The sequence below is a fragment of the Bombina bombina genome, chromosome 5 (assembly GCF_027579735.1).
Source record: "Bombina bombina isolate aBomBom1 chromosome 5, aBomBom1.pri, whole genome shotgun sequence".
Taxonomy (NCBI): domain Eukaryota; kingdom Metazoa; phylum Chordata; class Amphibia; order Anura; family Bombinatoridae; genus Bombina; species Bombina bombina.
In genome coordinates this window covers 34,988,254-35,008,927 of record NC_069503.1, presented here as the reverse complement: position 1 = coordinate 35,008,927, position 20,674 = coordinate 34,988,254, and the positions used below count along the sequence as shown (strand labels likewise).

The window sequence follows — 20,674 nt, the reverse complement described above, 5'->3', positions numbered from 1 at the left end:
CCGTGTTTAATGCAGCCTATAACTTGTTTTCATCAGTAATTTAGGTTACTATGATGTAGTAAAGTTTACATTCAATGTCATCCTTTTTAATTTGTGATTTACAGGTAAATAAATTAAAAAATACATAATGGAAGACATTTTTAGTATAATTTTTATTTTTTTTTATATTGAGATGGATTATATTATAAAGAATAAACAGTCTGATTTTTCTTTATTCTATTTCTTTTTATGTAGACGAACATGTGAATAGTTTTACACGAATGAATAATCTGAAAACTCATAAAAAGATTCACAGAGGAAAAAAGCCTTTCACATGTACTGAGTGCGGCAAATGTTTTACACGAATGAATAATCTGAAAACTCATAAAAAGATTCACAGAGGAAAAAAGCCTTTCACATGTACTGAGTGCGGCAAATGTTTTACACGAATGAATAATCTGAAAACTCATAAAACGATTCACACAGGAGAAAAGCCTTTCACATGTACAGAGTGTGGAAAAAGTTTTACAGAAAAGTGTAGTCTGAAAACTCATGAAAGGAGTCACACAGGAGAAAAGCTTTTGACATGTACAGAGTGTGGAAAATGTTTTACACAAATAAATAGTCTGAAAACTCATGAAAGGAGTCACACGGGGGAAAAACCGTTTACATGTACAGAGTGTGGAAAAAGTTTTACACAAAAGAGTGATCTGAAAAAGCATGAAAAGATACACACAGGAGAAAAGCCTTTCACATGTACAGAGTGTGGAAAAAGTTTTACACAAACAAATAGTCTGAAATATCATGAAAGGGTTCACACAGGAGAAAAGCTTTTCACATGTACAGAGTGTGGAAAAAGTTTTACAGAAAAGAGTAAACTGAAAACACATGAAATGTGTCACACAGGAGAAAAGCCTTTCACATGTACAGAGTGTGGAAAAAGTTTTACACAAATTTATCATCTGAAAACTCATGAAAGGATTCACACAGGAGAAAAGCCTTTCACATGTACAGAGTGTGGAAAAAGTTTTACAGAAAAGAGTAAACTGAAAACACATGAAAGAAGTCACACAGGGGAAAAGCCTTTCACATGTACAGAGTGTGGAAAAAGTTTTACACAAATGAGTAATCTGAAAACTCATGAAAGGATTCACACAGGGGAAAAGCCTTTCACATGTACAGAGTGTGGAAAATGTTTTACACAAATAAATAGTCTGAAAACTCATGAAAGGATTCACACAGGAGAAAAGCCTTTCACATGTAAAGAGTGTGGAAAAAGTTTTACAGAAAAGAGTAAACTGAAAACACATGAAAAGATTCACACAGGAGAAAAGCCTCTCACATGTACAGAGTGTGGAAAATGTTTTACACAAATAAATAGTCTGAAAACTCATGAAAGGATTCACACAGGAGAAAAGCCTTTCACATGTAAAGAGTGTGGAAAAAGTTTTACAGAAAAGAGTAAACTGAAAACACATGAAAGGAGTCACACAGGAGAAAAGCCTTTTTTACATGTACAGAGTGTGGAAAAAGTTTTACACAAATGAGTAATCTGAAAACTCATGAAAGGATTCACACAGGGGAAAAGCCTTTCACATGTACAGAGTGTGGAAAATGTTTTAAACAAAAGAGTGATCTGAAATATCATGAAAGGTTTCTTCCCTTGTGAATCCTTTCACATGTTTAGATAATAGGGTTGCCACCTTTTGCCCAGCCAATTCCCTGACACTTTGCAAATGGGTGTGGTTGGGGTGTGTATATTTCTTTCATGTAATTGGCAAGAGTCCATGAGCTAGTGACGTATGGGATATACAATCCTACCAGGAGGGGTAAAGTTTCCCAAACCTCAAAATGCCTATAAATACACCCCTCACCACACCCATAATTCAGTTTTACAAACTTTGCCTCCTATGGAGGTTTGTGCTTAGATTCTACGTTGATATGCGCTTCTCTACATTTTGAAGCCCGATTCCTCTCAGAGTACAGCGAATGTCAGAGGGATGTGAAGGGAGTAGCACCTATGCAATGGTTTTCCTCACGGGGGATCTATTTCATAGGTTCTCTGTTATCAGTCGTATAGATTCATCTCCTACCTCCCTTATTCAGATCGAAGATATACTCTTATATTCCATTACCTCTACTGATAACTGTTTCAGTACTGGTTTGGCTATCTGCTATATGTGGATGGGTGTCTTTTGGTTAGTATGTTTTCATTACTTAAGACACTCTCAACTACAATTTGGCACTTTATGCATTAATATAAAGTTCTAAATATATGTATTGTACTTATATTTGCCATGAGTCAGGTTTATAGGTGTAAGTGGAGTAAGTAGAGCGCTGGAAACAGTGATTCCAAACACTTCACAGTAAAAAAGGCATTCAGACTTGTTTTTGTGTTCTAAGAAAAAAAGGGGGTGGGGCGTGAGGGCGCTAATGAAAGCTTAAGAAATCTAATGTGTGAATATTTGACACTGTGTGTATGTATAGAAAAAAATTTCTTAGTTGATTATTCAAAGTTTATTATTTCTATCAAAGTGTTAATTTATTTAAATATTGTGTTGCAATTTGTGCTGTATAACATTTAAGATACAGTATGATCGATTATCATGATTTATCAAAATGTGGATAAAGTGCACCGTGTGATAGATCTTATACACCCAAAGTTCCTTGATTATTAATACTCAAATGCTTTGCTGAAAATTTCATATGTTTTGGGTTTTGTATTCCATATGTGTTAACTTACAAATTTCTAAATATAACAATGTTTTCAAGATATCTAAATGCAAATACTGTATAGGTATATATATTTCACACAGATATATTCTAGAAAACCACTAAGAAGGAGAATAAATCTTAATAAAAGTTATTTATTGTAGCAATATAAAATCAGATTTGATAATATAGAATAAAGGGACGTCTCCCCATAAAAAGTGCATAGAAAATAAAGACTAAAACCTGATAATGATAAAATTTAAATCCCTAATAATTTTCCGCAACTCTGTATAACAAGGGAGTCTCTGCAACCAAATTTGTAAGAATTTCCAATTGCCGTGTTTTCTTGACAGAGATATTTCTTGTTATGGCAAATAAAGTCTTTACAAAGTCAGTATAAATTGTGTAATATTCAGTCCCAAACTTGGCGGTTCAAAGTAAGAAAAAATGAGTGTTGTGATACTTAAAGTATGAGTTACCTTCTCCCTTTATGACAGGTTCAGTCACTGCTTCTTTCCTCGATGCGACTGCAAACTCAGACCCGCCGCGTGTAGTCGGCGTCTGACGTCACTGCCTGGTCTTTGATCTTCTAATCCGTTACAAAGTAACAATTCGGCTCTTTAATTTTTCAGAACCTCTGTATTCCAGCGAGATCCTGCACTTAGTGTTGTACACGCAGGAAAGGAATACTTGAAAGATGTGATGTGGTTGTTGTTAGTAGTGGAAATAACCCGGGTTATATTGTCATAACAGTTTTCCAATTGCTTGAAATAAAGACTTTTGAAGAGTCACTTGGTACCACTGAGGGTCACAGGAGTCACTTAAGGCCACTAAGGGTCACAAGAGTCGAAGCGTTTCGCTCTATACAGAGCTTTATCAAGATACTTGTGAGTCCTAAGTGTAGATATTTATAGCTGATGCCAGACTTTGATTGGTTGGTTTTTCAATTGATTAAAGGTGGAATTTTTTTCTCACACTCTGTTAAGGAGGAATTCTTGGAAAACTCATACTTGTATCATAATAAGTAATTCATCTCCCTTGTTATTTCTTTGGTGCTTTATGTATCCTTTTAACATACTATTCTTACTGGTAATATATAAATTATAAAATAAATATATATTACAAGATGTTAAAATGAAAATTAAACCTCTAATTAAATCGATATTTCCTCAATTAAAATTTTTTTTAAGGATCAACCAACTGATCCAGCTAGTATAATTCTAAAACCTAGGTGAACTATTGCACATTCCATATTTTAAAACATTGCTGAACTTAACAATTAAATAATAAATTAATAATGTAATATCCATAATTCATTGTAGGAATGGGGTAGTAGATATATTGGATATTTTTGTATTTGTAATGGGTTCATATGGTGTCTACTTGTTGGTGTAAATTGATTGAAGCATTGTAGGGGGATGATTTATGGTATTATTCAAATAGGAATTTATCGTTATCAGGTTTTAGTCTTTGTTTTCTATACACTTTTTATGGGGAGACGTCCCTTTATTCTATATTATCAAATCTGATTTTATATTGCTACAATAAATAACTTTTATTAAGATTTATTCTCCTTCTTAGTGGTTTTCTGGAACATATCTGTGTGAAATATATATACCTATACAGTATTTGCATTTAGATATCTTGAAAACATCGTTATATTTAGAAATTTGTAAGTTAACACATATGGAATACAAAACCCAAAACATATGAAATTTTCAGCAAAGCATTTGAGTATTAATAATCAAGGAACTTTGGGTGTATAAGATCTATCACACAGTGCACTTTATCCACATTTTGATAAATCATGATAATCGATCATACTGTATCTTAAATGTTATACAGCACAAATTGCAACACAATATTTAAATAAATTAACACTTTGATAGAAATAATAAACTTTGAATAATCAACTAAGAATTTTTTTTCTATACATACACACATAGTGTCAAATATTCACACATTAGATTTCTTAAGCTTTCATTAGCGCCCTCACGCCCCACCCCCTTTTTTTCTTAGAACACAAAAACAAGTCTGAAGGACTTTTTTACTGTGAGGTGTTTGGAATCACTGTTTCCAGCGCTCTACTTACTCCACTTACACCTAGAATCTTTATTCCTTCACAAAGTAGTAGCAGCAGGACACATACTTATTCTTAATTTCACTTCTCAATATGGAAGATCTATTTGATTTTAGAGGCCAAATATTCCTTGAAATGAAAGATGATAATAGTCCACCTATGAGTTATAATTCATCTGATAAAATTTCAGACTTAATGCAAAAATTAGAATCATATATGGCTAAAGAATTAAAACAAAAAATGGAACTCACTTTCTTAAACAAATATACAACGAAGAACATTATACCAAGAGGTCTAAAACTAAGTAAAAACTGTACATTTCAATTAACTGACACACTACAAGCTGAATAGACAGACACATTAAAGAAAGCTTCTAACACCCTTATTGATATTCTGAAAAGATCAAGAAAAGAAACACTGCTAGAGATTGAACAAAACATTTTAGAAATTAAAGAAAGATTAAAAGACAAAAAAGGTAGTAATGAATATAAAGAGAAACAAAAAGTAATAATTGAAAAATTATCCAATCTCAATAAAGATCTTCTCAGAACTAAATGGAACAAAATGGAAAGGGATATTAATGATAATAATCCAATAACCAATGAAAATACTAACAAAATTGAATCAGAACACATACATAACAAAGAACAAAGAAATGATTATAAATATGATTATAAACAAGCTAAACCTATCAGAACATTTCATTCATACAACAATAGAAGAAGTGATCAAGGAAATAGAAGAAACTATTATTCCTATAATAATAATTATGAACAAGATAGATCATATCAGAGAAATTGGCAAGCTGACAGACCAAGATTTCCAAGATACCAAAATAGAGAACACTTCTATTCTGAATTTCAACATAACACTTTTAGGCAACATCCACATAGGGAATATCAAAATAGACATAATAATTGGGAATATCCCAGAAACACAAATAGAAGGAACAGTTCTAAACAAGAACAGTACTGGGAAACACCAATATATAACCGCTATGAATCCCTTGGGAATCATAAATCAATAAAAGATAATCAAATTAATGACGAAACAGTTTTTTTAGAGAGGAGCCCTCTAAAGGAGGGCACCTCAAGGGAGTTAATCAGACGAGAGAGAGAACAAAATGCAAGAAAGAAAAGAAGCCTAGAGGAAAGAGAGGAAGAGGAAGGTCAAAACGAGGCAAAGAGGCTGAAATAAATAAACATCAGGGTATTTTTAACTTAAGCAGTAAAATTTTGAATAAAGAGGAAGAAAGGGTCCTAAGTTTGGGCTTATCTTTCGCCCCAACAACACGGATGAATAAATTTAATTCCCATATCCATGCTAAAAAATTCGTTAGGAATCTAACCATTAAAAGATTCTTCCTAAAAAAAACCATAGAAAGGCAGTTAGATTTGAAACAAGATGGTATTCAACACACTAATCTAAAAATAAAATCAAAATTTAACCCCATTCATGAAAAAGGGAATTATTTGGAAACCTTTGAAAGACTAGTTTGTAAAGACATCCAAAAATGTAATTTACCAAAAATAAAAAAATACAATATGAGTATAAAAGAGAAAAAAGTAATGGAGAATCTACAAAATAATACAGAGATCACAATAAAATCTGCGGATAAGGGTGGTGGGATTATCCTGATGGATACAACACAATATTTAAAAGAAGCCCATAGGCTCCTTAACGAGAATAAAACCTATAAAAAAATTAGAATTGGATCCAACAGAAAAATTTAACAAAAATCTTAATAAACTGCTATCAGAAGGTCAAAAATCAGGTATACTTAACAACAAAGAACTAGAATTTTTAACACCAAAATTCCCTAGAATCCCAATATTTTATTTTCTGCCGAAAATTCACAAATGTTTAGTTAACCCCCCCGGCAGACCAATTATCTCCGGTATCGACTCCCCATCAGCAAACCTATCAAAATATGTAGACAACTTTTTGCAAAAACACGTAAAAGAGCTAAAGTCTTATCTCAAAGACTCAACTCAGGTCCTTAACTTATTAAAAACTATTAAATGGAAAAATAATATGATTCTAGCCACCTTTGATGTTACCTCGTTGTATACGGTTATTAATCACTCCAAAGGCATACAAGCAGTTGATTCCTTCTTGAAATCAGATCCCAATATGACAGACCAACAAAGAACCTTTATTCTAAAAAACATTAGATATATTTTAGAAAACAATTATTTTTCCTTTAACCAAATTTTTTTTTTACAAACAGAAGGTACGGCTATGGGCACAAGGTTTGCGCCTAGCTATGCCAACCTCTTCATGGGTTCTTGGGAAAACGACTTCTTCAGAGATGGTAGCTATGGTGCAAACCTTGTGCTCTACAAGAGATATATAGATGACCTGATTATAATTTGGGAAGGAACAGAACAGGATTTAACTAAAAAGTTTAACAATATGAATACCAATGATTTAGGCCTAAAATTTACGTCTAATTGGAGTAAAAGTTCGATAACATTTCTAGATTTGGAAATTATGGTCATAGATTAATAGAAACTAGAACACATTTTAAAAAAACTGATTCGAATAACTACATACATTCCAAAAGCTGTCATCTAGAAACTTTGGAAAAAAAGTATTTCAACAGGCCAATACTTAAGAATAAAGAAAAATTGTTCTAGAACCGTAGATTTTGAAAATCAATCTAAATTATTAACAGAAAGATTTCTATCTAGAGGGTATAACAAAGAATCTACTAATACAGCCGAAGAGAGAGCTAGGAATACAGATAGGCACAATCTATTAATGTATAAAGAAAAACAAAATGATCCTAAAGATAAAATTAAAACACCATTTATTACTGACTATCATGATGATCATAATATAATTAAAAGAATAGTAAAAAAAACACTGGCACCTTATTAAGGAAGATGACATCTTGGGAGATAAGATCTCTGAGACACCAAATTTTATATTCCGAAAAGCAACCAATCTGAAGAATATACTAGCTCCCAGTGAGTTTAAACCACCTAAAAAAGCACACTCTAAACAAAAAGATCTGAATGGAAAAGCCATTGCAGGCTTTTTTCCATGTTATTCATGTAAAGCTTGCAAACACAGCAAAAAGCTAAACAGTATTAAAATTAATAAAATAGAGAAACCTTTCATAATCAAAGTTATAATAAGGTGTACAACTAAAAATGTAATATACATCCTAAAATGTTCTTGCAACCTCTTCTATTTAGGTGAAACAAAAAGAATGGTAAAGGATTGAATCAGAGAACACTTAAATAATATAAAAAATGGGATCGATGATACACATCTTTACAGACATTTTAAAACAGTCCATAAAGGGAAGAAATTATTGATCAAGGAAGCAGAACTAATATACAAATATGACACATTTATATCCTAGAGGCCTGAATTCTGAACTAGATCTTTCCCCCTTCCTATTTGAATAATACCATTAATCATCCCCCTACAATGCTTCAATCAATTTACACCAACAAGTAGACACCATATGAACCCATTACAAATACAAAAATATCCAATATATCTACTACCCCATTCCTACAATGAATTATGGATATTACATTATTAATTTATTATTTAACTGTTAAGTTCAGCAATGTTTTAAAATATGGAATGTGCAATAGTTCACCTAGGTTTTAGAATTATACTAGCTGGAACAGTTGGTTGATCCTTAAAAAAAAATTTAATTGAGGAAATATTGATTTAATTAGAGGTTTAATTTTCATTTTAACATCTTGTAATATATATTTATTTTATATTTATTTTATAATTTATATATTACCAGTAAGAATAGTATGTTAAAAGGATACATAAAGCACCAAAGAAATAACAAGGGAGATGAATTACTTATTATGATACAAGTATGAGTTTTCCAAGAATTCCTCCTTAACAGAGTGTGAGAAAAAAATTCCACCTTTAATCAATTGAAAAACCAACCAATCAAAGTCTGGCATCAGCTATAAATATCTACACTTAGGACTCACAAGTATCTTGATAAAGCTCTGTATAGAGCGAAATGCATCGACTCTTGTGACCCTTAGTGGCCTCCAGTGACTCCTGTGACCCTCAGTGGTACCAAGTGACTCTTCAAAAGTCTTTATTTCAAGCAATTGGAAAACTGTTATGACAATATAACCCGGGTTATTTCCACTACTAACAACAACCACATCACATCTTTCAAGTATTCCTTTCCTGCGTGTACAACACTAAGTGCAGGATCTCGCTGGAATACAGAGGTTCTGAAAAATTAAAGAGCCGAATTGTTACTTTGTAACGGATTAGAAGATCAAAGACCAGGCAGTGACGTCAGACGCCGACTACACGCGGCGGGTCTGAGTTTGCAGTCGCATCGAGGAAAGAAGCAGTGACTGAACCTGTCATAAAGGGAGACGGTAACTCATACTTTAAGTATCACAACACTCATTTTTTCTTACTTTGAACCGCCAAGTTTGGGACTGAATATTACACAATTTATACTGACTTTGTAAAGACTTTATTTGCCATAACAAGAAATATCTCTGTCAAGAAAACACGGCAATTGGAAATTCTTACAAATTTGGTTGCAGAGACTCCCTTGTTATACAGAGTTGCGGAAAATTATTAGGGATTTAAATTTTATCATTATCAGGTTTTAGTCTTTATTTTCTATACACTTTTTATGGGGAGACGTCCCTTTATTCTATATTATCAAATCTGATTTTATATTGCTACAATAAATAACTTTTATTAAGATTTATTCTCCTTCTTAGTGGTTTTCTGGAATATATCTGTGTGAAATATATATACCTATACAGTATTTGCATTTAGATATCTTGAAAACATCGTTATATTTAGAAATTTGTAAGTTAACACATATGGAATACAAAACCCAAAACATATGAAATTTTCAGCAAAGCATTTGAGTATTAATAATCAAGGAACTTTGGGTGCATAAGATCTATCACACAGTGCACTTTATCCACATTTTGATAAATCATAATCGATCATACTGTATCTTAAATGTTATACAGCACAAATTGCAACACAATATTTAAATAAATTAACACTTTGATAGAAATAATAAACTTTGAATAATCAATTAAGAAATTTTTTTCTATACATACACACATAGTGTCAAATATTCACACATTAGATTTCTTAAGCTTTCATTAGCGCCCTCACGCCCCACCCCCTTTTTTTCTATGAGTCAGGTTTATGTCTATTTCCTTTTGCAGACTATCAGGTTCATATTTGGGCAAAAATATTTAGGAAAAAAATTTCTTACCTGGGGTATAGTCTTTTCTCAATTGACTGCTTTTTCATTAAATTTCTCAGGAAAAATTAGGCTTGAGAGGGCGCAAAATGCCAAAGTTTATTGTGTCATTCTTGGCATGAGAATTTTTTTGGCGTGAAGGTACGTTGTCCGATGATGCAAATTCATAATTTCCGGCGTCTTAGTTGACGCTGAGTTCCTTGCACAAGATTGCGTCTTCAATGTCGCGAGTGTGTCATTTCCGGATGTTGTTAGCGGCAAAACAATTTCAGTTTGTGTTGTGCGTCATACTTGGCACCAAACAATTTCATTATTTAAAGCCTCCTTCCTAGATGTCTCTTGCCTTTTTTCAAAGTCAGAGGGCTATGCTGTTTGCATTTTTTCCCATTCCTGAAACTGTCATATAAGGAAATTGATAATTTTGCTTTATATGTTGTTTTTTCTCTTACATTTGCAAGATGTCTCAATCTGATCCTGTCTCAGAAATCACTGTTGGAACCCTGCTGCCTGATAACAGTTCTACCAAAGCTAAGTGCATTTGTTGTAAATTTGTGGAGATTATATCTCCAGCTGTGGTATGTAATAGTTGTCATGATAAGCTTTTACATGCAGAAAATGTGTCCATCAGTAATAGTACAATGCCTGTTGTTCCTTCAACATCTAATGTACATGATATACCTGTGAATATAAAAGATTTTATTGCTGATGCGATTCAGAAGGCTTTGTCTGCCATCCCTCCTTCTAATTTAATGTAAAGGTCTTTTAAAACTTCTCATAAAGTTGATGTAATTTCAAATGACCTACAACATATTGAATTATCCTCCTCTGATGAGGATCTATCTGATTTAGAAGACCCTTTTTCAGATGTTGACACTGACAAATCTACCTATTTATTTAAAATGGAGTATATTCAATCCTTGTTAAAAGAGGTGTTGATTACATTGGATATGGAGGAAACTAGTCCTCTTGAAATTAAAACTAGTAAATGTTTAAATTCTGTTTATAAACCTCCTGTGGTTACTCCAGAGGTTTTTCCAGTTCCTGATGCTATTTCTGATATGATTTCTAAGAAATGGAATAGGCCTGGTACTTCTTTTATTCCTTCTTCAAGGTTTAAAAAATTGTATCCTTTGCCAGAAGTTACATTGGAGTTTTGGGAAAAGATCCCCAAAGTTTATGGGTTTATTTATACTCTTGCTAAACGTACTACTATTCCTATGGAAGATAGTACTTCTTTTAAAGACCCTTTAGATAGGAAACTTGAATCTTATCTAAGGAAAGCTTATTTATATTCTGGATTTCTTCTCAGGCCTGCCATTTCTATGGCTGATGTTGCATCAAATTTTCGGTTGGAAAGCTTAGCGCAACAGGAAATGGATCCTGATGTGTCTAGCATTGTTCGCTTGCTTCAACATGCTAATCATTTTATCTGTGATGCCATTTTTTATATCATCAAATTTGATGTTAAATCTATGTCTTTAGCTATTTTAGCTAGAAGAGCTTTGTGTTTCAAATTTTGGAATGCTGACATGGTATCCAAGTCTAGATTACTATCTCTTTCTTTCCAAGGTAATAAGTTATTTGGTTCTCAGTTGGATTCGATTATTTCAACTGTCACTGGGGGGAAGGGGAGGGAGATTTTTTGCATCAGGATAAAAGACCTAAATGTAAAGCTTCTAAACGTTTTTGTTCCTTTCGACAAAGTAAGGAATAGAAACCTAATCCTTCCCTCAAAGAATCTGGTTCCAATTGGAAACCTTCTTCAAGTTGGAGTAAATCCAAACAATTTAAGAAATCAAAGCCAGCCCCCAAATCTGCATGAGGGTGCGGCCCTCATTCCACCTCAGCTGGTAGGGGGAAGATTAAGATACTTCCAAACATTTGGGCAGATTCTGTCCAAAATCAATGGATTCAGGGTATTTTTTCTCAAGGGTACCGAATAGGATTCAGAGTAAGACCTCCTATGAGAAGATTTTTTTTCTCTCGCGCATCCCAGCAAATCCAGTAAAGGCTCAGGCTTTTCTGAAGTGTGTTTCAGACCTAGAGCTTTCAGGGGTAATATTACCAGTTCCGTATCAGGAACAGGGTCTGGGGTTTTATTCAAATCTATTCATTGTCCCAAGGAAAGAAAATTCATTCAGGCCAGTTCTGGATCTGAAAATTTTTAATCGTTATTTAAGAGTGTCAACTTTCAAAATGGTGACTATAAGGACTATTCTGCCTTTTGTTCAGCAAGGGCATTATATGTCAACAATAGACTTACATGATGCATAGCTTCATATTCCTATTCATCCAGACCATTATCAGTTTCTGAGATTCTCTTTTCTAGACAAGCATTACCAATTTGTTGCTCTTCCATTTGGCCTAGCAACCGCTCCAAGAATCTTTTTAAAGGTTCTCGGTGCCCTACTCTCTGTAATCAGAGAACTGGGTATTGCAGTGTTTCCTTATTTTGACGATATCTTGGTACTAGCTCAGTCTTTACATTCTGCAGAATCTCACACAAATCAGCTACTGTTGTTTCTTCAAAGACATGGTTGGAGGATCAATTTACCAAAAAGTTCTTTGATTCCTCAGACAAGGGTCACCTTTTTAGGTTTCTAGATAGATTCATTGTCCATGACTCTGTCTCTAACAGACAAGAGACGATTAAAATTTCAGCTTGTCGGAACCTTCAGTCTCAATCATTCCCTTTAGTAGCTATGTGCATGGAAGTTTTAGGTCTCATGACTGCAGCATTGGATGCAATACCCTTTGCTCGTTTTCATATGAGACCTCTCCAGCTTTGTATGCTGAACCAATGGTGCAGGGATTATACAAAGATATCACAGTTAATATCCTTAAATCCCAATGTTCGACTCTCTCTGACTTGGTGGTTAGATCGCCATTGTATAGTTCAAGGGGCCTCTTGTTTGTCCAGCCTGGACTGTGATCACAACAGATGCAAGTCTTTCAGGTTGGGGAGCTGTCTGGTGATCTCTGACAGCACAAGGGGTTTGGAAATCTCAAGAGGCAAGATTACCAATCAATATTTTAGAACTCCGTGCTATTTTTAAGGCTCTTCAGGTTTGGCCTCTGTTGAAGAGAGAACCGTTCATTTGTTTTCACACAGACAATATAACAACTGTGGCATATGTCAATCATCAGGGTGGGACTCACAGTCCCCAAGCTATGAAAGAAGTATCTCGGATACTTGCTTGGGCGGAATCCAGCTCCAGTCTAGTTTCTGCGGTTCATATTCTTGCTATAGACTATTGGGAAGCTGATTATCTCAGCCGTCAGACTTTACATCCGGGGGAGTGGTCGCTCCATCCAGATGTGTTATCCCAGATTGTTCAGATGTGGGGTATTCCAGAAATAGATCTTATGGCTTCTCATCTAAACAAGGTCCAGGGTTGCGGAGGCGGTGGATGCATAAGCAATTCTTTGGTTTTACCAACCTGCTTATAGCTTCCCGCCTCTAGTTCTTCTTCCAAGACTGATTTCCAAGATCATCATGGAACATTCGTTTGTTGATGGTAGCTCCAGCATGGCATCACATGTTTTGGTATGCAGATCTTGTTTGGATGTCCAGTTACCAACCTTGGCCACTTCCATTAAGGCCAGACCTTCTGTTTCAAGGTCTGATTTTCCATCAGGATCTCAAATCATTACATTTGAAGGTATGGAAATTGAATGCCTAGTGCTTAGTCATAGAGGTTTCTCTGACTCAGTGATTAATACTATGTTACAGGCTCGTAAATCTGTTTCTAGGAAGATTTATTATCGAGTTTGGAAAATTTATATTTCATGGTTTTCTTCTCATAAATTCTCCTGGCATTCTTTTAGAATTTTACAGTTTCTTCAGGATGGTTTGGATAAAGGTTTGTCTGAAAGTTCCTTGAAGGGACAAATCTCTGCTCTTTCTGTTTTATTTCACAGAAAGATTGCTAAGCTTCCTGATATTCACTGTTTTGTACAGGCTTTGGTCCATATCAAGCCTGTCATTAAATCAATCTCTCCTCCTTGGAGTCTTAATTTGGTGTTGAAGGCTTTACAGGCTCCTCCATTTGAGTCTATGCATTCTTTGGACATTAAACTGCTTTCTTGGAAAGTGTTGTTCCTTTTGGCCATCTCTTCTGCTAGAAGAGTTTCCGAATTATCTGCTCTTGTGAATCTCCTTTTCTGATTTTCCATCAGGATAAGGCAGTTTTGTGGACTTCATTTAAATTTTTTCCTAAAGTTGTGAATTCTAACAACATTAGTAGATAAATTGTTGTCCCTTCTTTGTGTCCTAATCCTAAGAATTATTTGGAGACATCCTTACATTCTTTAGATGTGGTAGAAGCTTTGAAATATTATGTTGAAGCTACTAAAGATTTCAGGAAGACTTCTAGTCTATTTGTTATCTTTTCTGGTTCTAGGAAAGGTCAGAAGGCTTCTGCCATTTCCTTGGCATCTTGGTTAAAGCTTTTGATTCATCAGGCTTATTTGGAATTGAGTCAGGCCCCGCCTCAGAGAATTACAGCTCATTCTACTAGATTAGTCTCCACTTCGTGGGCTTTTAAGAATGAAGCTTCAGTTGATCAGATTTTCAAAGCAGCAACTTGGTCTTCTTTGCATACATTTACTAAATTCTACCGTTTTTATGTATTTGCTTCCTCGGAAGCAGTTTTTGGTAGAAAAGTTCTTCAGGCAGCTGTTTCAGTTTGATTCCTGTGCTTATGTTTAAGTTTTTTCTTTTTTCATTATGAGAATAAACTTATATTTTGGGTTATGGATTATTTTTTTTCAGCGGAAAATGGCTGTTATTATTTTATCCCTCCCAGAGACTCTTCTGTGGAGTTCCACATCTTGGGTATTACTATCCTATAAGTCACTAGCTCATGGACTCTTGCCAATTACATGAAATAAAACCATAATTTATGTAAGAACTTACCTGATAAATTATTTTCTTTCATATTGGCAAGAGTCCATGAGACCCATCCTTTTTATGGTGGTTATGATTTTTTGTATAAAGCACAATTATTTCCAAATTCCTTTTGTTAATGCTTTTTATTCCTTTCTTTATCACCCCACTACTTGGCTATTCGTTAAACTGAATTGTGGGTGTGGTGAGGGGTGTTTTTATAGGCATTTTGAGGTTTGGGAAACTTTGCCCCTCCTGGTAGGATTGTATATCCCATACGTCACTAGCTCATGGACTCTTGCCAATATGAAAGAAATTAATTTATCAGGTAAGTTCTTACATAAATAATGTTTAACCATTTTTTGGTCTGCCATTAAAGGATTGTGTGTTATGTTTAATTTAAGTCACACACAACAACGATAGCTAGATATATTCAGATATATAAAGTTTTGTAGACGGACTGGCAGAAAGGTATATACATAAACAGAGAGACACACACATATATATACCTGACCTGAATATCTCAGCTGTTACACTGCTCTCTGCAAACAGACTGAATTTTAAGTGTATCTGCCCAGTATTCTTAGAGAATCACAGACCTGAATATCTCAGCTGTTACACTGCTCTCTGCAAACAGACTGAATTTTAAGTGTATCTGCCCAGTATTCTTAGAGAATCACAGACCTGAATATCTCAGCTGTTACACTGCTCTCTGCAAACAAGTAGCCTTTGGAAGATAGAAATTTCATTATATTCTACCCTGTTATTACTGATGTGTGTGTTGTAAGAAGCATTTGCTATTATTTTTATTTTAAATGCATATTTTATCACCATTATGTCTGTTCATTATGTTAAAAGTTAGTTTAACCAGCTTAGGAAGACCATATATCTTTCTTGTTCCTTGTTTTATGGCTTTCTTTCCTTCATGGATACCTGTCTTATCTCTGTCATTCTGAACTTTCCCTGTGTTTTTTTGCCTGAATGACCCATTTGCTAAAATTTCCATACATACCCCCACCCTTAACTTTTTTTGCAGGCCCATCTGACACTAATCTCTCTCTTTCCCTCAGACTGAATTTTTAAGGGATTACTTTCTGTTATAATTTTTAAGCTAAACAACTAACATATTAAAGTTAATAAACATTAATTAAAACCTACTGACCTATATTTTCTCCAAAACGAAGTTTCATAACGTTCTAAAAGTTTATATCTTTTATTTGCCGATGATGTCACGTTATCCTGCCCACTATTTTCAGCACTGCATGTTCAAAATACTTAAACCAATAACTTTGTGTTTAAAGCGCCATTTTGAAACCTAGGTATTGTAAACTGATTGGTACAGAGCAAAGGATACCCACGGAGTGGGTTTGGAAAACAATTAAATTTGCAGACAAGATTTCTGATATACGGTAGAGATATGTTAATGAAATGCTATTGATAAAAAGCGTATTTGGGGTAGTTAGTTAGTAACAGGCATAGAAAATCTTTACTTACAGTGGCCCTTTAAGTGTATCTGCCCAGTATTCTTAGAAAATCACAGACCTGAATATCTCAGCTGTTACACTGCTCTCTGAAAACAGGTAGCCTTTGGAAGATAGAAATGTAATTATATTTCTCTTGTAAGGTGTATCCAGTCCACGGATCATCCATTACTTGTGGGATATTCTCCTTCCCAACAGGAAGTTGCAAGAGGATCACCCACAGCAGAGCTGCTATATAGCTCCTCCCCTAACTGCCATACCCAGTCATTCTCTTGCAACTCTCAACAAGCATGGAGGTAGTAAGAGAGAAGTGGTGTAACGTAGTTGTTTTTTACTTCAATCAAGAGTTTGTTATTTTTAAATGGTACCGGAGTTGTACTATTTAGTCCCAGGCAGAAAAAGAAGAAGAATCTGCCTGTGATTTCTATGATCTTAGCAGGTTGTAACTAAGATCCATTGCTGTTCTCACACATAACTGAAGAGAGAGGTAACTTCAGCTGGGGAATGGCGTGCAGGTTATCCTGCTATGAGGTATGTGCAGTTAAAAATGTTTCTAGAGATGTAAATGTTAGAAAATGCTGCTGATACCAGATTTATGTAAGGTAAGCCTGAATAGAGTGATTTAATAGCGACTGGTATCATGCTTACTTTCTGAGGTAATACTCTTATATATTTACAATATAAAATGTTTGCTGGCATGTTTAAACATTTTTATATATACTTTGGTGATAAAACTTTATTGGGGCCTAGTTTTTTTCCACATGGCTGGCTTAAATTTGCCTAGAAACAGTTTCCTGAGGCTTTCCACTGTTTTAATATGAGTGGGAGGGGCCTAATTTAGTGCTTTATTGCGCAGTAACTTTTACAGACTGAGACATCCAGCTTCCTCCAGGAGTCCTCTGCATGCTATTGGACCTCTCTAAAGGGCTCTTAGGCTTTCCAAAATCGTTTGTTGGGGAAGGTAAGCCCACAGCAAGGCTGTGGCAGTTGTGACTGTTAAAAAATGTCTATATCGTTTTTTTGATCCGTTTTTTGAACTAAGGGGTTAATCATCCATTTGCAAGTGGGTGCAATGCTCTGTTAGTCTATTATACACACTGTAAAAATTTCGTTTGATTTACTGTTTTTTTTCACTGTTTTTCAAATTCTGACAAAATTTGTTTCTCTTAAAGGCACAGTACTGTTTTTATTTTTTGCTTGTTAACTTGATTTAAAGTGTTTTCCAAGCTTGCTGGTCTCATTGCTAGTCTGTTTAAACATGTCTGACATAGAGGAAACTCCTTGTTCATTATGTTTAGAAGCCATGGTGGAACCCCCTCTTAGAATGTGTACCAAATGTACTGATTTCACTTTAAGTAATAAAGATCGTATTCTGTCTTTAAAAAATTTATCACCAGAGGAATCTGACAAGGGGGAAGTTATGCCGACTAACTCGCCCCACGTGTCAGACCCTTTGACTCCCGATCAAGGGACTCGCGCTCTAATGGCGCTAAGTACATCGAGTGCGCCCATAGCGTTTACTTTACAAGACATGGCGGCGGTCATGGATAATACACTGTCAGCGGTATTATCCAGACTACCTGGGTTTAGAAGAAAGCGAGATAGCTCTGGAGTTAGAAGAAATACAGAACATACTGACGCTTTAAGAGCTATGTCTGATACTCCCTCACAATATACAGAAGCTGAGGAAGGAGAGCTTCTTTCTGTGGGTGATGTTTCTGACTCAGGGAAAAAGATTCAACCTGATTCTAATATGTCTACATTTAAAATTAAGCTTGAACACCTCCGCGTGTTGCTCAGGGAGGTTTTAGCTGCTCTGAATGACTGTGATACAATTGCAGTGCCAGAAAAATTGTGTAGATTGGACAAATACTATGCAGTGCCGGTGTGCACTGATGTTTTTCCAATACCTAAAAGGTTTACAGAGATTATTACTAAGGAATGGGATAGACCAGGTGTGCCGTTCTCTCCCCCTCCTATTTTTAAGAAAATGTTTCCAATATATGCCACCACACGGGACTTATGGCAGACAGTACCTAAGGTGGAGGGAGCAGTTTTTACCCTAGCTAAGCGTACTACTATCCCTGTCGAGGACAGTTGTGCTTTCTCAGATCCAATGGATAAAAAGTTAGAGGGTTACCTTAAGAAAATGTTTATTCAACAAGGTTTTATTCTACAGCCCCTTGCATGCATTGCCCCAGTCACTGCTGCTGTGGCTTTCTGGTTTGAGTCTCTGGAAGAGGCTTTACAGGTAGAGACCCCATTGGATTACATACTTGACAAGCTTAGAGCACTTAAGCTAGCCAATTCTTTTGTTTCTGATGCCATTGTTCATTTGACTAAACTAACGGCTAAAAATTCTGGTTTTGCTATTCAAGCGCGCAGGGCGCTATGACTTAAATCATGGTCAGCTGACGTTACTTCAAAGTCTAAGCTGCTTAACATTCCCTTCAAGGGGCAAACCCTATTCGGGCCTGGTTTGAAGGAGATCATTTCTGATATCACTGGAGGAAAAGGTCATGCCCTTCCTCAGGATAGGTCCAAATCTAGGGTCAAACAGTCTAATTTTCGTGCCTTTCGAAATTTTAAGGCGAGTGCGGCATCAACTTCCTCTAATTCAAAACAAGAGGGAACTTTTGCCCAGTCCAAGGCGGTCTGGAGACCTAACCAGACCTGGAACAAAGGGAAGCAGGCCAAAAAGCCTGCTGCTGCCCCTAAGACAGCATGAAGTATCAGCCCCCTATCTGGTAACGGATCTAGTAGGGGGCAGACTTTCGCTCTTCGCCCAGGCTTGGGCAAGAGATGTCCAGGATCACTGGGCGTTGGAAATTGTATCCCAGGGAAATCTTCTGGACTTCAAAGCTTCCCCTCCAAAAGGGAGATTTCACCTTTCATGATTATCTGCAAACCAGATAAAGAGAGAGGCATTTTTACACTGTGTTCAAGACCCAAGTTATGGGAGTGATCCACCCAGTTCCAAGGGAGGAACAGGGACAAGGATTCTATTCAAATCTGTTTGTGGTTCCCAAAAAAGAGGGAACCTTCAGACCAATCTTAGATCTCAAGATCTTAAACAAATTTCTCAGGGTCCCATCATTCAAGATGGAGACTATTCGTACCATCCTGCCTATGATCCAGGAGGGTCAATACATGACTACAGTGGATTTAAAGGATGCGTATCTTCACATTCCAATACACAAAGATCATCATCGGTTTCTCAGGTTTGCCTTCCTAGACAGGCATTACCAGTTTGTAGCTCTTCCATTTGGGTTAGCTACAGCCCCAAGAATCTTTACAAAAGTTCTGGGGTCACTTCTGGTGGTCCTAAGGCCACGGGGCATAGCAGTGGCCCCTTATTTAGACGACATTCTGATACAGGCGTCAAATTTCATAGTTGCCAAATCTCATACGGACATAGTTCTGGCATTTCTGAGGTCGCATGGGTGGAAAGTGAACAAAGAAAGAGTTCTCTATCCCCTCTCACAAGAGTCTCCTTTCTGGGAACTCTAATAGATTCTGTAGAAATGAGGATTTACCTGACAGAAACCAGGTTATCAAAACTTCTAAATTTCTGCCGTGTTCTTTATTCCACTCCTCGCCCTTCGGTGGCTCAGTGTATGGAAGTAATCGGCTTAATGGTAGCAGCAATGGACATAGTGCCGTTTGCCCGCCTACATCTCAGACCGCTGCAACTATGCATGCTCAGCCAGTGGAATGGGGATTACACAGATTTGTCCCCTCTACTAAATCTGGATCAAGAGACCAGGAATTCTCTTCTCTGGTGGCTATCTTGGGTCCATCTGTCCAAAGGTATGACCTTTCGCAGGCCAGATTGGACAATTGTAACGACAGATGCCAGCCTCCTAGGCTGGGGAGCAGTCTGGAACTCCCTGAAGGCTCAGGGATCGTGGACTCAGGAGGGGACACTCCTTCCGATGAACTAAGAGCGATATTCAATGCTCTTCAGGCTTGGCCTCAGCTAGCGACAATGAGGTTCATAAGATTTCAGTCGGACAACATCACGACTGTGGCTTACATCAACCATCAAGGGGGAACAAGGAGTTCCCTAGCGATGTTAGAAGTCTCAAAGATAATTCGCTGGGCAGAGATTCACTCTTGCCACCTATCAGCTATCCATATCCCAGGTGTAAAGAACTGGGAGACGGATTTTCTAAGTCAACAGACTTTTCATCCGGGGGAGTGGGAACTCCATCCGGAGGTTTTTGCACAATTGATTCATCGTTGGGGCAAACCAGAACTGGCTCTCATGGCGTCTCGCCAGAACGCCAAAC

The 20,674-nt window shown here is 36.0% G+C and overlaps 1 protein-coding gene and 1 pseudogene across 1 annotated transcript in view; one reads left to right on the top strand and one right to left on the bottom strand.

Annotated features, from left to right (window-relative positions):
- Positions 1 to 20,674, bottom strand: part of LOC128661261 (zinc finger protein 208-like) — a 1,066,060-nt pseudogene that overhangs the window by 454,431 nt on the left and 590,955 nt on the right.
- Positions 1 to 20,674, top strand: part of LOC128659776 (oocyte zinc finger protein XlCOF6-like) — a 143,754-nt gene that overhangs the window by 28,657 nt on the left and 94,423 nt on the right. Inside the window, exons 3-4 of the mRNA XM_053713351.1 lie at positions 235 to 1,440; positions 13,771 to 13,782. Coding sequence (XP_053569326.1) covers positions 235 to 1,440; positions 13,771 to 13,782 — 1,218 coding nt within the window. The remainder of the gene's footprint in view (positions 1 to 234; positions 1,441 to 13,770; positions 13,783 to 20,674) is intronic.